This window comes from Eptesicus fuscus, chromosome 14 (assembly GCF_027574615.1).
Source record: "Eptesicus fuscus isolate TK198812 chromosome 14, DD_ASM_mEF_20220401, whole genome shotgun sequence".
Classification (NCBI taxonomy): Eukaryota; Metazoa; Chordata; class Mammalia; order Chiroptera; family Vespertilionidae; genus Eptesicus; species Eptesicus fuscus.
In genome coordinates this window covers 81,670,680-81,692,943 of record NC_072486.1, presented here as the reverse complement: position 1 = coordinate 81,692,943, position 22,264 = coordinate 81,670,680, and the positions used below count along the sequence as shown (strand labels likewise).

At 47.1% G+C, this 22,264-nt stretch overlaps 1 protein-coding gene across 2 annotated transcripts in view; it reads right to left on the bottom strand.

The window, feature by feature from the left end:
• RBM33 (RNA binding motif protein 33) overlaps positions 1 to 21,845 on the bottom strand; it is a 110,915-nt gene extending 89,070 nt beyond the window's left edge. For both annotated transcript variants that reach the window (XM_028132531.2, XM_028132532.2), the window contains exons 1-4: positions 21,635 to 21,845; positions 5,090 to 5,168; positions 3,107 to 3,155; positions 294 to 370 (exon numbers count right to left, since the gene is read on the bottom strand). In XM_028132531.2, coding sequence (XP_027988332.2) covers positions 294 to 370; positions 3,107 to 3,155; positions 5,090 to 5,168; positions 21,635 to 21,677 — 248 coding nt within the window. In that variant the 5' untranslated portion in view covers positions 21,678 to 21,845. The remainder of the gene's footprint in view (positions 1 to 293; positions 371 to 3,106; positions 3,156 to 5,089; positions 5,169 to 21,634) is intronic.
• Positions 21,846 to 22,264: the final 419 nt, after the last annotated feature.

Below are 22,264 nucleotides of genomic sequence, written 5' to 3'. Positions count from 1 at the left end.
TCAAAACAGGAGTACACACCTGTGCTGAGCTTTCTTATCACCTGCACACAGCAGAACCCACGGAGGTCATTAAATGCAAGGCCAACACTGACTTTTAAACAGTTGATCTACTTATAGAAAAACATACCTATTTGTAGCTTTCACATCAGAGTTACATTAATATCCCATTTAGAATAAAATAATACGTTAAAAATATAATACATTAAGTTATCTCCATTATAATTATAAATTACAAACAGTTCTTATCAACTTAGTTAAATAAAGACAATTTTTAAGGAGTTAATATTGAGTACCTGAAATTTTCATCATCTTCATTATCACTCTGTAAAAGATCATCGTTCAGCTCTTCATCTGACAAATCCGACTGATTCTAATTAAAATAAGAAATCTACGTAATGCATGTCACTTCCATAATAAGACTTGTTATAAAAGTGCAAAATCACATTGACTGGATTGTTTCTAACCTTATTAAAATATTTACCATTCAGAAAGTTTTCCCAGTTTCATGTAACCAGTGACAAAATCGAGAAATTCCACATGTAGCATACTTGCTTACTACCCCACACTAGTTTTTAGATGCACAGTCAAGTAAGTATAAAAGTAACAAGCATAATGATCATATTTACTATAATGCTAACAAAAAAAGGGAAGTCTTGTAGTGACTCTCTACAAACAAAAATTTTTCTTAAAAACACCTTAAGATTTTACTAAATGTAACACTGTCCTATATAATTAAGAGGTAATATGCAAATTAACCATCACGCCCTCACAAGATGGCTGCCTACGACCAGGCCAGCAGGGGGGTTAGTGAGGGACAACCAAAAGACTGAACAAGCAGGCAGCGTGGGGTGACCAGGCCAGAAGGGGAGTTAGTGAGGGACGTCCAAACGACTGAACAAGCAGGCTGCATGGGGCGACAAGGCCAGCAGGGAGGGGCAGTTAGGGGTGACCGGGCCTGCAGAGGAGGGCAGTTGGGGGAGACCAGGCCAGCAAGGGTAGGCAGTTGTGGGGGGGACCCAGGCCTGCAGGGGGGCACCAGGCCTGCAGGGGAGGGCACTTGGGGCGGACCAGGCCTGCAGGGGAGGGCAGTTGTGGGCAATCAGGCCAACAGGGAGGGCAGTTAGGGGTGATCGGGCCGGCAGAGGAGGGCAGTTGCAGGGGACCAGGCCTGCAGGGGAGGACAGTTGGGGATAACCAGGCCTGTAGGGGAGGGCAGTTGGGGGGGGTACCAGGCCTGCAGGAGAGGGCAGTTGGGGGGGACCAGGCCTGCAGGGGAGGACAGTGGGAGGGACCAGGACTGCAGGGGAGGGCACTTGGGGGAGACCAGGCCTGCAGGGGAGGGCAGTTGTGGGCAACCAGGCCAGCAGGGAGGACAGTTAGGGGTGACTGGGCAGGCAGAGGAGGGCAGTTGAGGGGTCCAGGCCTGCAGGGGAGGACAGTTGGGGGGGACCAGGCCTGTAGGGAAGGGCAGTTGGGGGGGACCAGGACTGCAGGGGAGGGCAGTTAGGGGTGACTGGGCCAGCAAGGGAGGGCAGTTGGGGGCGACCAGACTGGCAGGGGTGGGCAGTTAGGGGTGACCAAGCCAGCCAGGAGCAGTTAGGCATCAATCAGGCTGGCAAGGGAGTGGTTAGGGGGTGATCAGGCTGGCAGGCAGAAGCGGTTAGGGGCAATCAGGAAGGCAGGCAGGTGAGCAGTTGTGAGCCAGCAGTCCTGGATTGTGAGAGGGGTCCCAGATTGGAGAGGGTGCAGGCTGGGCTGAGGGACTTCTCCCCCCACACCCATGCACGAATTTCATGCACCAGACCTCTAGTCTATATTATAAAAAGCCAGTGGCCAGAATGCCAGAACACTGGAACAACCAAACAGCTGGTCACCAGGAGGTGCATGGAGCACCTCTCGGTCCCTTCCCCCAGCCCGCAAGCCGCTCGCATGGCATGGCACGGTTCACGGCTCACAGCAGCGAGCTACCGCACATGGCGGGTCTATGGTCCCGCCAGCATGGCAGGTCTGGGTCTCGCGCGATTCACGCACTGGGCCTCTAGTCTTAAAATAACATTTAGTGACAATAGGAAAATGCCAAAGATACAACACTAAATTTAAAAGAAACAGTAGTTAATATATATAGTAAAGTATATATAAAATCATGGAATAAGAATGAAAGGAAATATGGCAAAATGTCAGTCATGAGGGTTTATATCTATTTTTCATTATTTTTAAATGTTACTGAACTCTGGTTCTTATAGAGTACAAAGTATTTCTTTTACACTAGAGGCCCAGTGCATGATTAAATCATGCATGTGTAGGGTCCCCTACACGCTTTCGCTTTCGATCACGGGGGAGCTGGGTGCCTGTCCGCTGGTGCACCAGGCCTTTCAGAAGCCTCCGGCGCGGCGGAGGCTTCTGAAAGGCCTGGTGCCTGAGCGGACAGGCACCCAGCTCCCCCGCTTTTGATGGTCCGCGGCGGGACGTGAGCTCGCTGCCCCAGAGGCCCCTTCTGTGCCGCAGCACAGCCATGGCGCAGACGCTGAGCTCGTGCCGCCGCTGGTGACATGAGCTCAGCGTCCCGCTGGCCCAATCAGCCACCTCAGCCACCCCGGCCACCCCGAGTCCCGCCCCCCTGCGCCTCCTGGCCAATCGTGGGCATAGCGAAGGTATGGTCAATTTGCATATTTGTCTATTATTAGGTAGGATTAGAAAAGAATATCTGTATATTTGAATATGTTTATCTTTAAGCTTATCTCTGAATAGTCCCAAAAAGTGAATTTCAGATCAGTATGCCAAATATTAACCCCAAATATGAAGTTCCTTCAAGGCAAGTGGTAGTTTTACAGTTACCACTCTCACAAACTCAATACCTGCTAGAGTGCCTTGGACAATATAGGAACTAAACTATTTATTAAAGAATCTACTGCTTGAGTTATAGTTATCAGAGAATTTCTAACAGTAAATTAACAGTCAGCTATTTGTGTGCTTAAAAATTCAATTCACAAAATATTAATCTATACCCAACTTTCCAGGAACACATCCCCTGCAGAAGACGTATTCCTATATTTTAAGTGTAATTAAATGACTACCATTTAGTTTCAAAAAGATCTGTATTTCTTACCTTTTTGCCAGATAGCAAATCTTCTCCAAGTAAGTCATCTTCAAGTTCACTGGAGAGAAGAAGAGACATGCCAATGCATCATCCTATTACATGCTGAGAATCTACCCAGGATTTGGGGGCTTGGGTACTTGCACTTTACATTTGCTATACTTTCCCTTTTCTTTACTAATAATAAAAACTTATTTAGAAATATATAAGGAACACTGGTCTTTTAATTGTGAGAGGCTTTGCAATAGGAGGTGGCTCTCACTAGACCTCTAAGCTTAGTTTTTCACCTCAATATGGGATCTTTTTTTTTTAACCTGTTCAGTAATCAGTAAAACAATAAACTATAACAAGTAGTATCTGTGCTTTCTCCTACCTTTAAAAACCTACAAAACATAGGAAAAGATGCCCAATATCATTAACTAGAAAAATTAAAAACCACTGAGAGCATTTGACACTCATTAAACTGCAAAAACTGAAAAAATTAAAACATGGAACAATCATGCTGATGACGACATACAAGTAAATCATAACTAAGGGAGTTATCTCTGTGTGACATGGAGGTCCTGGCAGTCATCTGCAATCTTTTGTCAGCATGTTTATGTTCTGAATGATGGGAACAGGCTTTCTCACAAAACAGAAAATCTTAGCAGACTTGAGAAGGGCATGTCAGAGTTTTGTGCTATTCTTGCAGATATGTTTTTTTATATTTTAATTTAAAAAGAATAAACAAAACCATACAGGAAAACATTTAGACATTTAATTATATTACTTATAAAAATCTATTTAAAGACTTTTTACTGTTCAAGGGAACACAGGCCGCAGACTGGAAAGAAATCTCTACAAGCACAAAAAATAAATTTCCCAAAGTATAAAGAATCACTAAAATCAATTAAGGAGAAGACGACCCAAAAGAAAAACAGACATAGATATGAAAATGTAACTGACAGAAAAGAAAATCCAAATGATGAGTAAACTGCTAAAATACACTTTCTATTTGATTCAGCCCCCATCAGAGTCTTTTAAACAAAAATCAGTTACCACTACTTCCCAGTAAGTCCATTTCTTTTACAGGTGAATTTGTTCTAAGCTCTGAGTAATTTTTTATAGGTTGAGAGTCACTGGAGAGGAATGAACTTTATAAACTTAGTCTACAGTATGAGACGTAGTTTCCAATGTAGAGTACTCTGTGAAGCTTCTGGGACTCCCTAGTTTCCCGACAGGAATCGTGTCTTGTTTTATAATACTGTTGTTCTTTAGTCAGAGCTGTTCACCTTTATGTTAAACTTTCTGACCACAATCAAAGTCATTTTCACATTTGCAACACAGTATTTAAATGGTAAAAATTTACACAGACAGAATCATCATCATTTGAGAACTCCACCTCCCAGCTTCTGTCCCGTGGACTTCTCCCAGGAAACATCCCTGTGCCATGTGCCATTGCTTCAAGCTCCTCACCGAAAGTAATCACTACACTAAACTGACATCTATCATTATTGGGGACTTTCCATATACTGTCAGTATGTGTGTACTTGCGTGTGTGTGTGTGTGGGTGTGTGTGTGTGTGTGTGTGTGTGTACGCACACATATGCACTCCTAAAAAGGTATTTTCATCTTCACAAGGAATCAGGGAAATACAAATTTAAAATACATAATAAAATGGCAAAAAATATAAAGTCTAACAAATATTGGGTAGGATGTGGACAATAGGAACTCTTGCAGAAAAGTACTCCAAAAACAGCTCTGGGTGTCCACCAAGTCAATACCATCCATGTATAAAAACACAGAAAAGATGAGACAACCAGTGTCCCACTGACCACCCTTTAGATAACACAGGCCTGGAGCCTCTACGTGGAGTGCCCATCCTTGTCCTCCAGCCCACTTGGGAAGAGCATGAGGGGGCCAACACACTGTTCTCAGAGAAGATCTCTGCGTAGCCAAGTGGCAGAATGAGATAAATCAGCGTGGACTCTGATAGACTCAAGCAGGTGTCCATACCTGTCCCAGTCCTCATCTGCAGCCCTTCTCCTCCAGGACCGCTCTGCACCAGGCTTATCAAATTGGTCAAAGTCATCATCTGTGAAGAAGAGGCCATGAAAGTCAAATTAAAACACATCCACATCTTCAAATAGTGACACAACCTTTCTTTGGAGGATTCCTGGTATGACATTTTAAAATACAAAAGTTCCAGCCCTAACCGGTTTGGCTCAGTGGATAAGAGCGTCGGCCTGTGGACTGAAGGGTCCCAGGTTCGATTCCAGTCAAGGGCATATACCTTGGTTGCGGGCACATCACCAGTAGGGGGTGTGCAAGAGGCAGCTGATGGATGTTTCTCTCTCATCAATGTTTCTAACTCTCTATCTCTCACCCTTCCTCTCTGTAAAAAATCAATAAAATATTTTTTTAAATAAATTTAAAAAATAAAATAAAATACAAAAGTTCCATATATAACTCTTATAAATACTTTAGCCATTTTTAGTAATTAAAAAACTTAGTAAGTATAAAGCTACGCAAAGAAAATCAATTTATTAAACACTATTTAATCAATTTATTAAACACTATTAGAAAAACCGTAATAAAAGTTTTTTTATCATAAAATTCAATAAAATATTTTCTTTATAAAATGATTTAATGTATATTTTTGCTACAATTACACAAATGGGAAACAATTGCTGATTTGCTAATAGTTATATTACTTTTTGTAATCTTTACATTTTTCCAAATGAATCATGGAGAACAAAGACCATCATTAAGGAAGTCGTTAGGATAGTGTAGTGAACACGACAGGAACATGACACAAACCACGCATATACAGTACACCCTGAACAAGGCAGGGGTTGGGGCACTGAAACCCATCAACCCCCACACAGTCAAAAATTCATGTATAACTTTGGTCTCTGCCAAAACTTAATAGTCATTCCTCAGTATCCATTGGAAATTGGTTCCAGAAACCCTTCAGATACCACAATCCACGGATGCTCAAGTCCCTTATATAAAACTAGTAGCCCATTTGCAGGAAGAATCCTGCAAGCGGCCGCTGTGGCCGCGTGCGCTGCTGCTGCCGCCGCCGTTGCGGCCTCCGTGCCTGCACCCACGCGCCACTGCCGCCCGCCCTGCTCCGCCCCGCCCCGCCCAGGCTTTCCCTCTGGCAGCCACCTTGCTTTCCGCTTTTCCTCCCTCTTCCTTCTAAGTTGTCTTCAGTCTTCACTCCTCCCTCCCTCAGCGTATGCAAATTAACCACCATCTTTGTTGTGTAATTTGCATACTCGCCCTGATTGGCTGGTGGGCGTGGCTTTGGCTGGTGGGCGTGGCTTGGGCGTAGCGAAGGTGCGGTCAATTTGCATATTGCTGTTTTATTAGGTAGGACTAGTGGCCCGGTGCACAAAATTCGTGCACCTGAGGGGGGGAGGTTGTCCCGTAGCCTGGCCTGCACCCTCTCCAATCTGGGACCCTTCGAAGGATGTCCTACTGCGGTTTACAGGGATCGGGCCTCAACCGGCAATCAGACATCCCTCTCGCAATCCGGGACTGCTGGCTCCTAACCGCTCACCTGCCTGCCTGATTGCCCCTAACCACTCTGCCTGTCAGCCTGCTTGCCCCCAAATGACCCCCCTGCCAGCCTGATCACCCCCAACTGCCCCCCGTGCCAGTGTGCTCGCCCCCACCTGCCCACCATGCCGGCCTGCTCACCCCCCACTGCCCACCTGCTGTCCTGCTCACTCCAAAATGACTCCCCCGGCTATCCTGATAACCTCCAGATGACCCCCACTGACGTCCTGCTCGCCCCCAACTGGCCCTCCTGCTGGTCTGCTTACCCCCAACGGCCCCGCCCCCCACCAGCCTTATCACTCACAATTGCCGTCCCATCCTGGCCTGATCACCCACAACTGCCCTCTCCCCTCTTGGCCTCTAACCGCCTCTACCTCGGCCCCGCCACCATGGCTTTGTTCAGAAGAACATCCGGAAGGTCTCCTGGAAGGTCTCCCAGTCTAATTAGCATATTAGCCTTTAATTAGTATAGATAGAGGCCTGGTGCATGGGTGGGGGGCAGCTAGTTTGCCCTGAAGGGCGTCCCGGATCAGGGTAGGGGTTCCCTTGGGGTGTGGGGCAGCCTGGGTGAGGGGCTGAGGGCCATTTTCAGGCTGGTCAAGCCCCCCAATGGGGAACCTCATGGGTGAGGGCTGTTTTCAAGCTGGCCACACCCCCTTCAGGGTGGGGGTCCCCACTGGGGTGCCTGGCCAGCCTGGGTGAGGGGCTGATGGCTGTTTTTAGGCTGGCCAAGCACCCCAGCGGGGACCCTCATCCCATGGGAGTGTGGCCAGCCTGGGTAAGGAGTTGAGGGCTGTTTTCAGGCTGGCCACGCCCCCCGGTGATCCAGGCTCCCAGCCCCTTCTTTTTTTTTTTTTCAGCGCCTCCTTGAGCAGAGGTCAGGGCCAGCTAGAAGCAGGTATCTGGGATTTATTTATCTTCTATAATTGAAACTTTGTAACCTTGAGCGGAGGCCAGGGCCAGCCAGGATGGGTGGGAAGCTTGGCTTCCTCCATCGCCGGGGTCAACCCAAGCCTCCTGCTCGCTCCAGCTCCGTGGCTGTCGCCATCTTTGTTGGGTTCATTTGCATACTCACTCCTGACTGGCTGGTGGGCGTGGCTGGTGGGTGTAGCAGGGGTACAGTCAATTTGCATGTTTCTCTTTTATTAGTGTAGATTAGTGTAGACTAGAGGCCTGGAGCATGAATTCCTGCATGGGTGTGGTCCCGCTGGCCACTCCAATGGGAGCCGATTGGGCTGGGCTGGCACGGGTGAGGGGATGTGGGGGGGCCAATCGGGGCCAGCGGGGGCAGGGGGCCGCAGGCAGTTGGCTGGCCGGCCCACCCCTAATGGGGGTGGGGGGTCGGGGGTGGGGCTGGCTAGGAGGGGCCATGGGAGGTTGGGGGAACTGATAGGGGCCTATCAGGCCGGTTGGCTGCCACAGTGCATGTCATAACGACCAGTCGTTCTGGTCGCTTGGCTTTTATATATATAGATGGCCCAGCACAATGTTTACAGTCTGCCCTCTGCATCTGCAGATTCCCAACCACAAATCAAAAATATTCTTTTTGATCCATGGTCGGTTGAATCTGCCAATGCAAGACCTGGGGATACAGACTGCCAACTACGTATTTATTGAAAAAAAAACCCGTATGTAAGTGGATCTGTGCATTTCAAACACACATTGTTCCAGGGTCAACTGTACTTTTAAATTCTCCAGCAGCCACATTTAAAAAGTAAAAAGAAGCTTGAAACTTTAACAAGTGAAATTTTAAAACATATTTTATTTAACCCAGAATATCAAAATAATGTCATTGTAGCATGTAATCAGTCAAAAAAATTAATACTTTACATTTTCCCCACACTACGTATATGATTTGCACACACAGCATGTTGCACATCTAATTTTTTTAATCCTCACACAGGATATGTTTTTTTTTTTATTGATGGGGGGGGGGGGGCCATCAATGAGAGAAAAAGCAATCGGCTGCCTCCCGTACGTGAGACTGGGGATCAAACCCACAACCTAGATATGTGCCCTGACCAGGAATCAAACCTGCAACCCTTCAGTGCACAGATCTAACAATGCACCAACCAACTGGGCTACACCTGCTAGGGCTCATAACTGAATGACAAACTCATTAGTGGGGCTCACCAGTACCTGTGAACTGGCAGAACAATCCATGAACTCAAAAATAGAACAGAGACTGTACAGTCCAAAACATGGGTGCACACGGAACGCTGTGCAGCGTTCATGTTAGGCCATCAAACAATTCTTCATAAATTTTTTAAAAATTAAAATCGTGCAAAGCATAGTCTGTAAAATAAAACTAGAAATAATAATGAAATAAAAACTAGAAAATTCACAAATACATGGAAATTAAACAGCACACACTTCATCAACTAACAGGTCAAAGAAATAATTAGGAAAATGAGAAAATACTTTGAGATAAATGAGCACAGGATGCAGCAAAACCCATGCTTGGAGGGAAATTTATGACTGGAAATATTTTCCTAACTGCTAAATGTAAGCAACTAATTCAAGTTGTTTTTTTAATCTGCAGGTCAAACAAAATATGCCTCTGGCTATTCTGACAAGCAGCCAAAGTATGACCTGTGAGAAAAGCAAACAGAATCAAAACAGCTGTTTTTACTGCTTTCCCTTCTACCTCCTGCTGGACTTTCAGTGAACACCACATATTTTATGTTTACTTTCTAAAGGGTTTCTATGTTCCTTTTCTTTCCTCCATCAAATTATATACTTCCTGAATACAGGGGCATTCCCTATCTATGAAAACATGAACAAAAAGTTTTGCTCATGGCTTCATATTATTACACAGTGAAGGAATTAATACTTACTCACAATCACCCTTGACAGATATTGCTTAAATTATAGCACCCAATTCTGCTGAAGCCAGAAAACTCTTATGCCAAGCTAGCTACTAATGATGATCACTGACAAACACTGCTTAAAAACGTACAACCCTTGCTCCTAGCCTAATCTGATTCAGTGGATTCTAATTTTTGTTTTCAAGCTTCCCAGTAATTCTGACCGACAGCCAGGGTGGGAATCCTCGTGGCCCCGGTCAATGGCTATCAATCAGAGCAGACCCTCCAGAAGTAAAGCTTAACTGCCATCTTGTCACATAAATACTTCCTAGAATGAGTTAAATCCCACAAAAGTCAAAATTAGAAGCCAACATCATGCAAAAACAAATACTTCTCCAAAAGAAAGACCCCATAACATGTCCTTAAAAATTGGCTATAAACTTATTCCAAAATAAGGAAGTGCAAATTAAGCAACAAAAACTAAGGCTAGAACTGAGGCCATGAATCCTGTACCCTTCATTTATTCTACAATTATTTCTTGAGCTCTTAAAGTATTCCAGGCATTGTCCTACATACTTGGCATACAGGGATGTCCAAGATAACAAAAACCTCTACCCTTGAGTAGGTTATAGTCTAAGAGGAAGAAACAAACAATAACCCCAATACATATGTATGTAATCTAACTTAAGGTATTTATTGGGGGAAAGAGAGCAGGAGAGCAAAGAAGATGTAAAGTAAGGAGGGGCGTGAGCAGAAACAAGACATGATTGCTTTATGCAGGCAGCTCTGGCTGGGAACACAGGGAGCTGGAATAGCTGTTGAAGGGGATTAATGTAGAAGCAAGGTGATCATGTGTAGGTATACACACTGAAGGGGAAAGTGATCTCAGAAGAGGATGAAGAAAAGTAGGAATAATTATTGGGAATCAAGGGCTTAAAAGGCAAAGAGCTGGGACTCTGAGCTTGGAATCCCGACTCTTATTGGAAGTAAGGCAGAAAAAAGTTTGTGTTGAAAAGGCAAATGGAGCCCAATTGGCATGGCTCAGTGGTTGAGCGTCGACCTATGAACCAGGAGGTCACAGTTAGATTCCTGGTCAGGGCACATGCCTGGGTTGTTTGCTCGATCCCCAGTGGGGGGGGGCGTGCAGAAGGCAGCTGGTCAATGATTCTCTCTCATCATTGATGTTTTTCTCTATCTCCCTTTCTCTCTGAAATCAATAAAAATCCTATCCAGCGCCGCGGCCCCTTTTGCAGAGGCAGCAAGAGAGGGGACTGCATGGCCCCAGTCCCAGTGCTACCCCTTCCAAAGCAGCAGCAGGGTGATGGGGGCGGCACCTTCACCTGATCAGCCCAGTCGCCTCCCACAGAGGGAGGCCAGACTTCGGCTTAGGCCCACTCCCCCTAAGCTGTCAGTAGGACATCCCTTGGGGGCTCCCAGACTGTGAGCAGGTGCAGGCCGGGTTGAAGGACCCCCCCCATGCACAAATTTTTGTGCACCAGGCTTCTAGTCCTATGTAATAAAAGGGTAATATGCAAATAGACCGAATGACAGAACAACCGAACAACCAATCAAAGCATAATATGCTAATGATATGCTAAGACTGCTCAACCATTCACTATTATGTGCACTGACCACCAGGGGGCAGACAATCAACTGGTTGACCAGTCGCTATGACGTGCACTGACCACCAGGGGGGCAGATGCTCCAACCAGTAGATTAGCTTGCTGTTGGGGTCCAGCCGATCAGGAGTGAGTGAGATGGGCCAGACACACCCTGAAGCCCTCCCATGGTCCCTCCCTGGCCCGATCGTGCACCAGTGGGGTCCCTCAGCCTGGCCTGCACCCTCTCGCAATCCGAGACCCCTCAGGGAATGTCAGAGAGCCAGTTTCAGCCTGATCCCGCAGGCCACTCCCCTTAGGAGGGTGCCAGACACAGGGCTCATGGCTGGCAAGCGCTGCTGCTGCAGTGTGAGCCTCTCCCAATCAGGACTGATTGGGCATAAGCCGGCAGCAGGCACAGTGGGGCCAGGATGAGCAGGAGCGGCAGGTAGGAGCTGCAGGTGGCATTGGACTGTGGGTTTCGGCCCAATCCCTGCAGGGACCCCACCCATGCAAGAATTCGTACACCGGGGGGAGGGGGAGGATGTCCCTCAGCCCAGCCTGCACCCTCTCCAATCTGGAACACCTCAGGGGATTGTCCCACCCTCTCCAATCTGCACCCTCTCCAATCTGGGGCCCCTCAGGGAATGTCCGACTGCCGGTTTAGGCCCGAGATCTGAGATCAGGCCTAAACCGGCAGTCGGACATCCCTCTCACAATCCAGGACTGTGAGAGAGGATTGTGGCTACTGATCGCTCCCAACCGCTTGCCTGCCTGCCTGCCTGATTGCCCCTAACAACTCTGCCTACATGCCTGATAGCCCCCTAACCGCTCCCCTGCCAGCCTGATTGATGCCTAACTGCTCCCCTGCCAGCATGATCATCCCCAACTGCCCTCCCCTGCCAGCCTGATCGCCTCCAAGTGACCTCCCCGGCCAGCCCAATCGCCCCCAACTGCCTTCCCCTGCGGGGTTGAGGGAACTGGGGTACTCCGGCTGGATAAGGCAGGGCTGAGGGGACTGGGGTACTCCGGCTGGATGAGGCAGGGCTGAGGGGACTGGGGGACTCTGGCTGGATGAGGTGGGGCTGAGGGGACTGGGGGACTCTGGCTGAATGAGGCAGGGCTGAGGGGACTGGGGGACTCCGGCTGGATGAGGCGCGTGGCGCCTGCCGCCCCCCAGCAGGGCTGAGGGGACTAAGGGACTCCGGCTGGATGAGGCGGGGCTGAGGGGACTGGGCACCGCCATCTTGTGGCTGTGGGAGCCGCCATCTTGTGAGGGTGTGGCAGTCAATTAGCTTATTCCCTCTTTATTGGCTTGGGTGTCGCCATTTGTGAGGGTGTGACGGTAAATTAGCATATTCCCTCCTATTAGATAGGATACACACACACACACACACACACACACATACATATATATATATATATAAAAGGCAAGTGAAGATCTCTATATTCTGAAGAAGAAAGCAATCTCTTCTCCAGACACAGAGTAAACAGGAGAAATTGTAAAGGTAACCTAGTGAGATATTGCTACAGCAGCAAGTGGGAAGAAGAAAACAAACAATTTCCAAAAGAAATTAGGAATGATGGTAAATGTGGGCAACCTTGTGCTTGGACAAAGGCATATAATGCAAAGGAAAGACCACACCTAACGATGCAAAAGCAAGAAAATCCTTTCTCTCCCCCAGAATATGGAATGTGAAATAGGTATGGAAAGAGCCATGACAAATCCTAAGAAACTAAGACAAGAATCCTGTGCCTTTTTATTCTTATTACATTTTCTGCAGTCATTTCTCATCTGTTTTCCTCGAATATAGACAAGTCCTTCTTTCCTGTCTGTCACACTGAGCAGAAGCATGAGAACGAACTGTCCACATTAGCTCAGAGTTCTAAAGGAAGAACAGCATGTCCTGAAGTGAGGGGAAGAGTGCTCAGCAGGACAGGAGTGCCAGTGCCCTTGTCTGTAGACTCTCCTCCTAAGGCTTAACCTACACTAAACATCTCCAATCCGGGATCCCTCTCGCAATCTGGAACCACTGGCTAACTGCTCACCTGCCTGCCTGCCTGATGGCCCTAACTGCTCTCCCCTGCTGGCCTGATCCCCCTAACTGCCTACCTACTCTCCCCTCCTGGCCTGATCCCCTTAACTGCCTAACTGTTCTCCCCTCCTGGTCTGATCCCCCTAACTGCTCTCCCCTCCTGGCCTGATCACCCTAACTGCCTAACTGTTCCCCCCTGCCGGCCTGATCCCCTAACTGCCCTCTCCTGCCAGCCTAATCGCCCTAACTGCCTAACTGCTCTCCCCTGCCGGCCTGATCCCCCTAACTGCCCATCTGCTCTCCGCTGCTGGCCTGATCCCCCAAAACTGCCTATCTGTGCTTCCCTCCCCAGCCAATTTGCATATTCCTCTATTATTAGTATAGATTAGCTTGGAACAGAGTTCTAGAAATTGTCTATTCCAAGGGTCAGCTAACTACAGACCCAGCCACATGTTTTTGGCCAAATTTGGCTACTGTCTGTTTATGTACATAAGTGTTTACTGGAACACAGTATGCCAATTCAACTATACATTGTCTACAGCTGCTTTCAAGCTACACAGGCAGGGAACTGCAATAGAAGCCATGTGATCCACAGAGTCCACTTTGAGCCTTTACAAAGCTTGCCAATCGCTGCTCTGCTTCAGTGATTTTCAACCTTTTTCATCTGAAGATTACAAAAACTAATTACTAAAATACTGTGGCACACCAAAATATAATATTTTTGCCAATCTGACAAAAATAGGTATACTTTTGATTTACTTAAAAAAAATAATTACCTACCCTTTTTGCTCCAAAGTGACTTTTTAAAAAAATCAGATGCCAATCCTATCTAATAAAGAGGAAATATGCTAATTGATCCTCACGCTGTTGCAAAGATGGAGGCGCCCACAGCCAATAAGGAGGGAATATGCTAATTGACTGTCACGCCCTCAAAGATGGCAGCGCCCACAGCCACAAGATGGCAGCACCCAGTCCCCACAGCCCCACCGGGGCAGCAGGCCCACTTCATAGGCCTGCCTCCAGAGTCTGCCAGTCCCCTCATCCTCCCAGCCACCCAGGGCCAGCCCAAGGTGCAAGCAAGCCTTGGATGGCAGCTGCCCAGCCACCCAGGCAAGCCTCAGATAGCAGCTTCCCAGCCGCCCAGGGCCGGCCCAAGGCGCAAGCAAGCCTCGGATGGCAGCTGCCCAGCCGCCCAGGGCCGCCCGAGGCTCAGGAAACCAGGGCCGGCCGAGGATTGCGCTGCCAGCAGTGGCAGCAGCAGAGGTGTGATGGGGCATCGCCTTCCCCTGATCGCCAGGTCGCCTCCCGCCCCTGAGGGCTCCCAGACTGTGAGAGGGGGTAGGCCGGGCTGAGGGACCACCCCCCTCCAGTGCATGAATTTTCATGCACCGGGCCTCTAGTACTTGTATGTAAGTATTTCTGACGCCAAGAATTAACCAATCAGATGCAACCTTATTATGCAACATGACCAATAAAATAAGACACAACTCTGTTATATGACCTACATATTTATGGTTTAAGACAGAGCATTCACACCAGACAGCTACTGTTGTGTTAGCTGTTGTCATTTTTTTTATTTTTTTTTACAATCTCAGGGAAAAGAGGTCAGTGCCCCTGACTAAATAGGCATTGCATGTTTTAAAAATTCTTGCAGCACACCAGTTAAAAAATCACTGCTCTAAAAGTTCTCAACCTCCTATCCTAGCTGGTGCAGTGGATAGAGCCATTGGCCTGTGGATTCAATTCCGGTCAAAGGCACATGCCCGGGTTGTGGGCTCAATCCCAGTAGGGGGCAGCCAATCAATGATTCTCTCTCATCACTGATGTTACTGATGTTTCTATCTCTCTCCCTCTCCTTTCCTCTATGAAAAATAAAAAATATACTTAAAAGTTCTCAACCTCTTTTCTTTTACCTCAATGCCATTCTCATGTACTGTGAATCACTATCAAAGTCAAAACTCAGTATTTTACTGGTAAGGAAATCCAGACCCTTTATTTAAACAATAACTAGAAAAAAGTATCAGGGTAATGTTCAAGAACTTTGAAAGTGAGCATACTAGCCTGACAGTATTACATGAACTTCTAAGTAACCAAGCAAAATGTTCAGAAAAAGCCCACACCTATACCATGTTGCTTGAAAAATAATTTCTCCTCATTGTTTTAAAATATTATTTATAGGGCCCCTGGACAGGTTCTCCTCACATGAACTTAGTGTTTTGTTTACGCAGTGTAGTGCACAAGGCCATGTTTGTCTTGCAACTGACTTTCCTCTTCCGGTGTTGGGAAATCAATAGCTGACAAGTCCTGACAGATAGCAAGGCTCTGCCTCCCAACATGGAAGCTATCAAACCCGGACCCCAGAGTTCTCAATCATCCTTGGCGGCCTGGAAGAGGACTAGTAGTCTGAGCTTGGCCAACTGGGTGTTCCCATCATGACTTAGAATCTAGAGGAAATGACACCCATCCTAATTTTTAAAAAAAAAAATTAATTCTTCTAGCCCTAGCTGGTTTGTCTCAGTGGACAGAGCATTGGCCTGGGGACTAAAGGTTCCCAGGTTCGATTCTGGTAAAGGGCACATGCCCAGGTTGTGGGCTTGATCCCCAGTAGGGGATGGCTGAGGTAGCTGATCAATGATTCTCTCTCATCACTAATGTTTCTCTTTCTCCCTCTCCCTGCCTCTCTGAAATCAATAAAAACATCTAAGAAAAGAGAAATATGCAAATTGACCATACCTCCGCAACGCCCACCAGTCAATCAGGAGTATGCAAATTAACCCAAACAAATATGGCTGGTTAATTTGCATACGCAGGCGCAGAGCGGCCAGACAGGGCAGGACACCTACTATGAGGGAGAGGGCGGGGGGGGGGGGGCGGAGGGAGCTAAAGGAGTGGCGCTCCGGCCCAAGCGGAGAAGACTGAAAGCTCCGGCCAGAGTGAAGACGGAAGGTGGCAGCCAGAGCGAAGGCCTGGGTCCCGGGTGCCAGAGGAAAACCAGTGCCGGCAGCCAGGGGAAGGAAGGCCCATTGCAAGAATCTTTGTGCAACAGGCCTCTAGTATAATAATAAAAAAATGAATCCTTCTAAAGGACCAGCCACTACATTAAAGAAATGTCAAAGAAAGGGACAGAGCCCTTCTGCAATATTCCTTCCTCCCACAGATAGAGTGACTGTCGTGCATGCTGTGGGCACTGGGCTCTCCACAGGTGCAGAGGAGAATGTCAGCAACGCACTTCCTAGAGGCCTTCCCTGCTGTCCCTGAGTTACAGTCTGCAAAGCAAGGCACTAATAGGAGGCTTGAGTCACAATCATCACATCTGTTCTCAGGAGGCAGAGGCAGGACACACACAAGGCGACAAGAGGTTCTCAGAGGTCAGGGAGCTCTTGGAAACCATGTGCTGCATCTGGGCTTGTAGGAGCTGCCATAGCGGTGGCTTCTCAAGTCTCAATAGCATCAAAGGTCAGCTCCTCCAGTGCTGCAGACTGAGCCGGCCTAGGAGCTCTCTCCTGTCCTCAGTCACAGGGCTTCCAGGCAAGTTCCTTGTATCAGACTGACAGAAACAGAGAAGGGTTTCCTGGGCACTGCACCTCCAGCCCTGCCAAGAGTTGTAAAAGCTCTGATTCCTGTATTAAAACCCTCCATACCTGGAAGGTATAGCACAGCTTCTGTTGTCCTGGCTGATAAAACCCAAGTAAGCCGGCAGTACTGCAGAGCTGCACACAGGTCCATTCTCCTCCAGCAAGCTAGCATTTTCACATTTGCTTAATCCATCCCAAATCCTCCTTTTACAGATGTGAAAACTAAGACTAACCAGTTAGTAAACAACTGATTTCAACTCAGGTCTACCATACTGAGCTCTTGAACTTATTTAACAAGCAACCTGAGAAACTCAGCCTCTGATTTCCTATGTCGAAATATTACAGGGCAGCCAGGCCTTCCTTGAGTGTAGGTAGGAAGATCACTCACACATGGTACCTACTAAATCACGCAGGCAGAATCATTCTAACAGACAGGCAACCTGGTGGCCCACAAGACACATGCTATCTTTGAATTATGTTGGTTTTTTTTTAAGTAATCAACTTAATTGCCAATATTTTAAAAATAGAACTATATGTAAGTACTAGAAGCCTGTTGCACGAAGATTCGTGCAATAGACCTTCCTTCACCTGGCTGCCGGCACCAGTTTTCTGGCGGCACCAGTTTTCCTCTGGCACCTGGGACCCAGGCCTTGGCTCTGGCCACCCGCCGATCAGAGCGCCTCCCGCCAGCGCGATCGGCCACCCAGAGTCCCATCGCCCGCGCCTTCCGCCGGCCCCATCGGTCCCCCCTCAGCAGCCACCCCGAGTCGCACCGCCCGTGCCTTCCACCGGCCCCATCGGTCCCCGCTCAGCGGCGTGGTGGCTGATCGCGCCGGCGGGAGGAGCGGGGGGCAGGGACTCGCAAGTCCTCACCCCCCGCGCCTCCCACCGGCCCAATCGTGGGTGTAGCGGAGTGATGGTTAATTTGCATATTACCCTTTTATTATGTAGGATAGAATTCCATTTTCTCTCAAAAAAGGAAGAAAATATCAAACTATCTAGAATAGTGGACACAAATTTACCACAACTAAATCAACTGAAGATGTACCGCATCTGGCCAAACAGAAAGAAGATTCCTGCATTTATATGAAAAGTAGCTCATGAGGGAGTGGCACCACAGAGCCTGCCTGGGAGAAAAGACCGTGGGTGCCTCCTTTCTCCAGTCTTTGTTGTCCTAGTCTTTTGCTTGACTTTATCAACTACCAAGGTACCTGTCCTTCCAAAACAATCTCAAGGAACTGTCTCACTATTCTTACGTTTTTTTAAATAAACAAAATCAAAATTCAATAGTAAGAGTTTCAGAAGGTTAAGAACAGAGGAAATGAAAAGCAGAAAAACAATAAGAAAATTCTGCAGAACTGAATTGAAGGATGCTTATTTCCAGACTAAAGTATCAACTAAATGCATGGCACAATAAAGACAAAAGACCTATGCCAATGACATTTTGGAACATGAGAGGAAAGGAAAAACATCATCAGAAATAAAGAACTGTCATCAGAAATTCTCAAGAGCAGAACTGGAAGACAATACAACCAAAATTCTAAGGAAAATGCATTCAAATCTACAGTTCTAGATCTAACAAACCACCATTCGACTGAAAAGGTTAGAATTTGTTCATAATACATGGGTCTCAAAAAATTTACCTTCAACACACCCATTCTTAGAAAGCTGAGCGTTTTGCTTTATGCTAATTAATTTGAAAATATATAACAAAGAATAATTTTTCCAGTAAAATTTATCAGAATGACCAGTGAATGTAAAAAGCTAAACTGACCAAAGATAGAAGGAACTGAAAACTAACTTAAAGAGGCACCAGACCAAATTGGCTTTGCAGTCTCGAGTTCTTTCAACATTTATTTTTACACTGCCCCAGAAAGCTTCACAACTCATTCTAGGAAGCCACTTATCTTGTAAAAAAACAGGATAGCACATGTGCACAAATACAAAGGAAGACAACTATAACAATCTTTTACAATCATAAATGAATCCTAAAGTAAAATCAACAGTACAGTAAAAAGAATAAAATATGCAGAACAAGGTTTTGAATCCAAGAATGCAGGGCTGGCTCAACACTGAAAATCAATACATTACTCTACATTGCAAGATGAAAGAAGGGGCCTCATCAATCACCTCAAGAAATATTAAAAAAAAGCGTCTGATAAAATTAAAACCCAACTCAAAAAACAAACATTCTTAGCTAAACAAAAATACCAGAAACCTACAGCAAACACCATACTCAATATTAAAAGAACACTCATTTAAGTCAAAAAAGATGACAAGACAAAGACACCTGCCATCACCCATATTATTCAGCATTATATTGGAGGACTTGACAATGAATGTTTCTAGAAAAAGTGTAAGAAAAAGAAATGAGATATAAATATTAGAAAAGAAGAGATTGCAGATATGACTGATTGCACATAAGCCAGTTGTATATAATTAAATTACAAAAACACTTTTCTATAGATCAGTAACAAATTTGAGAATGTAATAGGATAAATAAACCTATACCATCCACAATGAAAACAAATATATAATATCTAGGAATTAAACAAAGTAAAAGAACTATAAAAAGAAAATTGTACTACTATAAGTTCCATTGGGGCAGGAATCTCTGTGTGGTTTGTTCAGCATGCATCCAATCTCTTAGGTAAGTGCCTGGAACATTCAATAAGCATGTGATAGAGGACTGACGGACATAAAAGAAGAACTTAACAAAGGCATTCTCATTGCTGGATGAAAGACCCCATATGGTAAAAATACCAATCATTCCCAAGTTATGTTAATAAATACAATGAGATCCTAATAAAAATTTCAGAATTATTTACAGAACATGAATGAAGATTCATAAGTTCATTTTTTTAAATGCATAGGGCTAACCAAGAAATTTCTTTAAAAGAACATGCTATTTAATACACACACAATGAAGCAATATTTTTTAAAAATTATAAATGGTAATTTAATATGTAAAAAAGATGGATAAGATGGAGAATTCAATAAATCATATTAGAACTGTGAGAAGCCCCAAATTCACACCATACCCAAAATAAAATCTCATATGGAATAAAAGTTAATTTTTAAAAAAAATAATAATAAAGCAAAGGAGCATAAAAAACTAAAGCATACAGGAACTCTTGGCATGGCGACACCATTACGGAAAAAAAACACATTAAAATGTACAAAAAATTTCTTTAAAACAATGAGAAAGAGATCAACCACTCAATTAAAAAAATACAAATGATACAAGCAGGCAGAAAAATAAATACAATGTATGAAAACTAGAGACAAAAAGAAATATAAGTTACAACACTGAAGCTATTTTTCTGCCTCAAGATTATAAAACATATAATAAACCTTAGAAAGTGTATGGGAAATGGGGTACTCTCATACATTACTAACGGTACCAGCCTTTTTGAGGAAAACTTAGCAATAGCTATCAAAATTGTAAACATATGTAATTTCCATTTAAAGCAGTATCTATCCTCCAGAAATATTGGTTTAAGCACACCAAGACGTGTCTATAGATGTTTGGTGCAATGTTTTCTAAAGCAGTGAAAAAGTATAAAGACTGAAACAGTTAAATAGTGGGTCCAAACGGTGCTCACCTACTGGGCGCTCACCTACTGTAGACTCCCAAAGCTCGCAGGGCCTAACCCTTAAATGGACAGAGGCACAGCAGAAAGCCACCTGGTTCCAGTCTTACTGTTAGACCACAGAGCCGGAAATGTACACAGAAAGCAAAAAGGGGCTCGTAAAGAAAACATTCATTCTCCAATTCATCCACGTGGCAAATACTTGCTCAACACAGGCCCCACAGGGACCGTGAAACACAGGGCTCCTAACAGGCTGCACTCGGGTCCTTGTGGGGCTCACAGACTACCAGGAAAGGGAGATTATAAAGAAAAAAATAACTAAGTAACATTATAAAACGGAGTAAATGTCCGAAGAAAACCCAGGAGCCAGAGAACAGTGGGGAAGAAAGCACAGGAGCAGGAGGTGGACATACTTGACACAGAACGAAAGCTCCGGCAGGGCGGGGGCGGGGCGGGATGTGCGGAAACTAACTTTCTGGGGTCGGGTTTACGGAGAGCTTTCCATCTGTGGATTACATTCATTGTCATTCACTAACGCGCCAGTTAAAAACGAGAAACGTGAGAGAATGGCACCCAAACAAAACGTATTGACCGACATGTTCCCAGACCGCACCCCCAGAATGACAGCAAATACACTATTCTGAGCCCCAGAAGGTCGCCAGGAAGGTAAAACATGTATTTCAAAGTTCAACTGGAAAGATCGAACACGTTAAAAAAAAAAAAAAAGACCTGACATCAAAGTGGCAAACTGCAGATACATCGCCAAAGGTTTTGACATTTCGGCCAAAACTCCAGGCCGGTGACAGTGACACGGCTGAAAGGAGGCTCTGAATTCGACACGAGTGGGTGTTACTGTTTCCATGACGACCGCGCCTCCCGAACGCTGCTGTCAAACTTCCCATTAGCCCTAAAAGTCTCTCCAAAGACTTGTTCCGTATTAAAAACACAAAACCCCTCAATCAACAAAATGTAATTTCGCCAGAAGGTGGCTTTCTGAGGTGTGAGGTCCCGTCAGGCACTTCCGCCGCCGAGCAAGACGCGCGGCCCGGTAGTCCGCACGGGTCCGCTCCCTCCGTGCGCGACGCCACGCAAACCGCTAACAGGCTTTCACCGCACAGGCGGGGAGTCCACGGGAAACACGCGACTGAGGTGACCTTCGGGAGCGCGCCGTGTCGCGAGAGTGGACCCGCCAGCGCCGCGCCCGTTCGGGGCTCCACACCTACCCGACGCGCCAGGGCCCCGGCGGCGATCCCTCGCCTCCCGGGACAGGCCGGCCCTCGCCCGCTCCGGGGCCTGCGCTCCGTGCGGGCGCGGCAGCTCTGGGGCCCGCGGTGACCACGGGGATGCGGCCGGGCGCGGCTGTCCAGGACCGTCGGCTCACGTACCTGCGGCGCCGGCTCCTCCGCCCGCTCCCAGCGCAGCCGCCATGCTGCTGCGACGCCCGCTTCCGCCTCGCCCCGCGCGCCAGCTGGGGGCCGGGGCCGGGGCCGGGGCCGGCGGGCCGGAATGAGGACGCGGAGAGCGAGGCGGGTCCGGTCGCTGGCCCTGCTCCTCCGCGGGGAGAAAACAACAAACTACCGTAACATGGCCGCCGCCTCGCCGCCGCCGCAGTGCACGCCGGGAGGATGGCGGCCGGAAGGCGCGGCGCGGCGGGGGGGGGGGGAGGTAGGGCCCTCAGAGGCCGCGGCGCCTCCGAGCCTCCTCCGAGAGGCCGAGGCTTAGTGCGGAACAAAAACGGGCTGGCGGCCACCCCGCTCCGCTCCACAAACCCAAACGTTTGAAGCGGGGGCGGGAGCGGCTGCCGGTCGTACTTTGGTCGAAGGTTCTGTCGTAAGCGCTTTGCAGCAGCTGCCGCGCCGTGCTTTACGGCAGGCGGATCTCCCGTCGATAGTGGGAGCGGGCAGGCCGCGCGCAACTTGCTGGGGCCCGAGTTTAGTGTCTGTGTTTGAACAGCGAGGCGGGGAGCCGGGGCGGGAGTAACTGTGGCCGAGCTGACGCGGAAGGGAGCGCGCAGT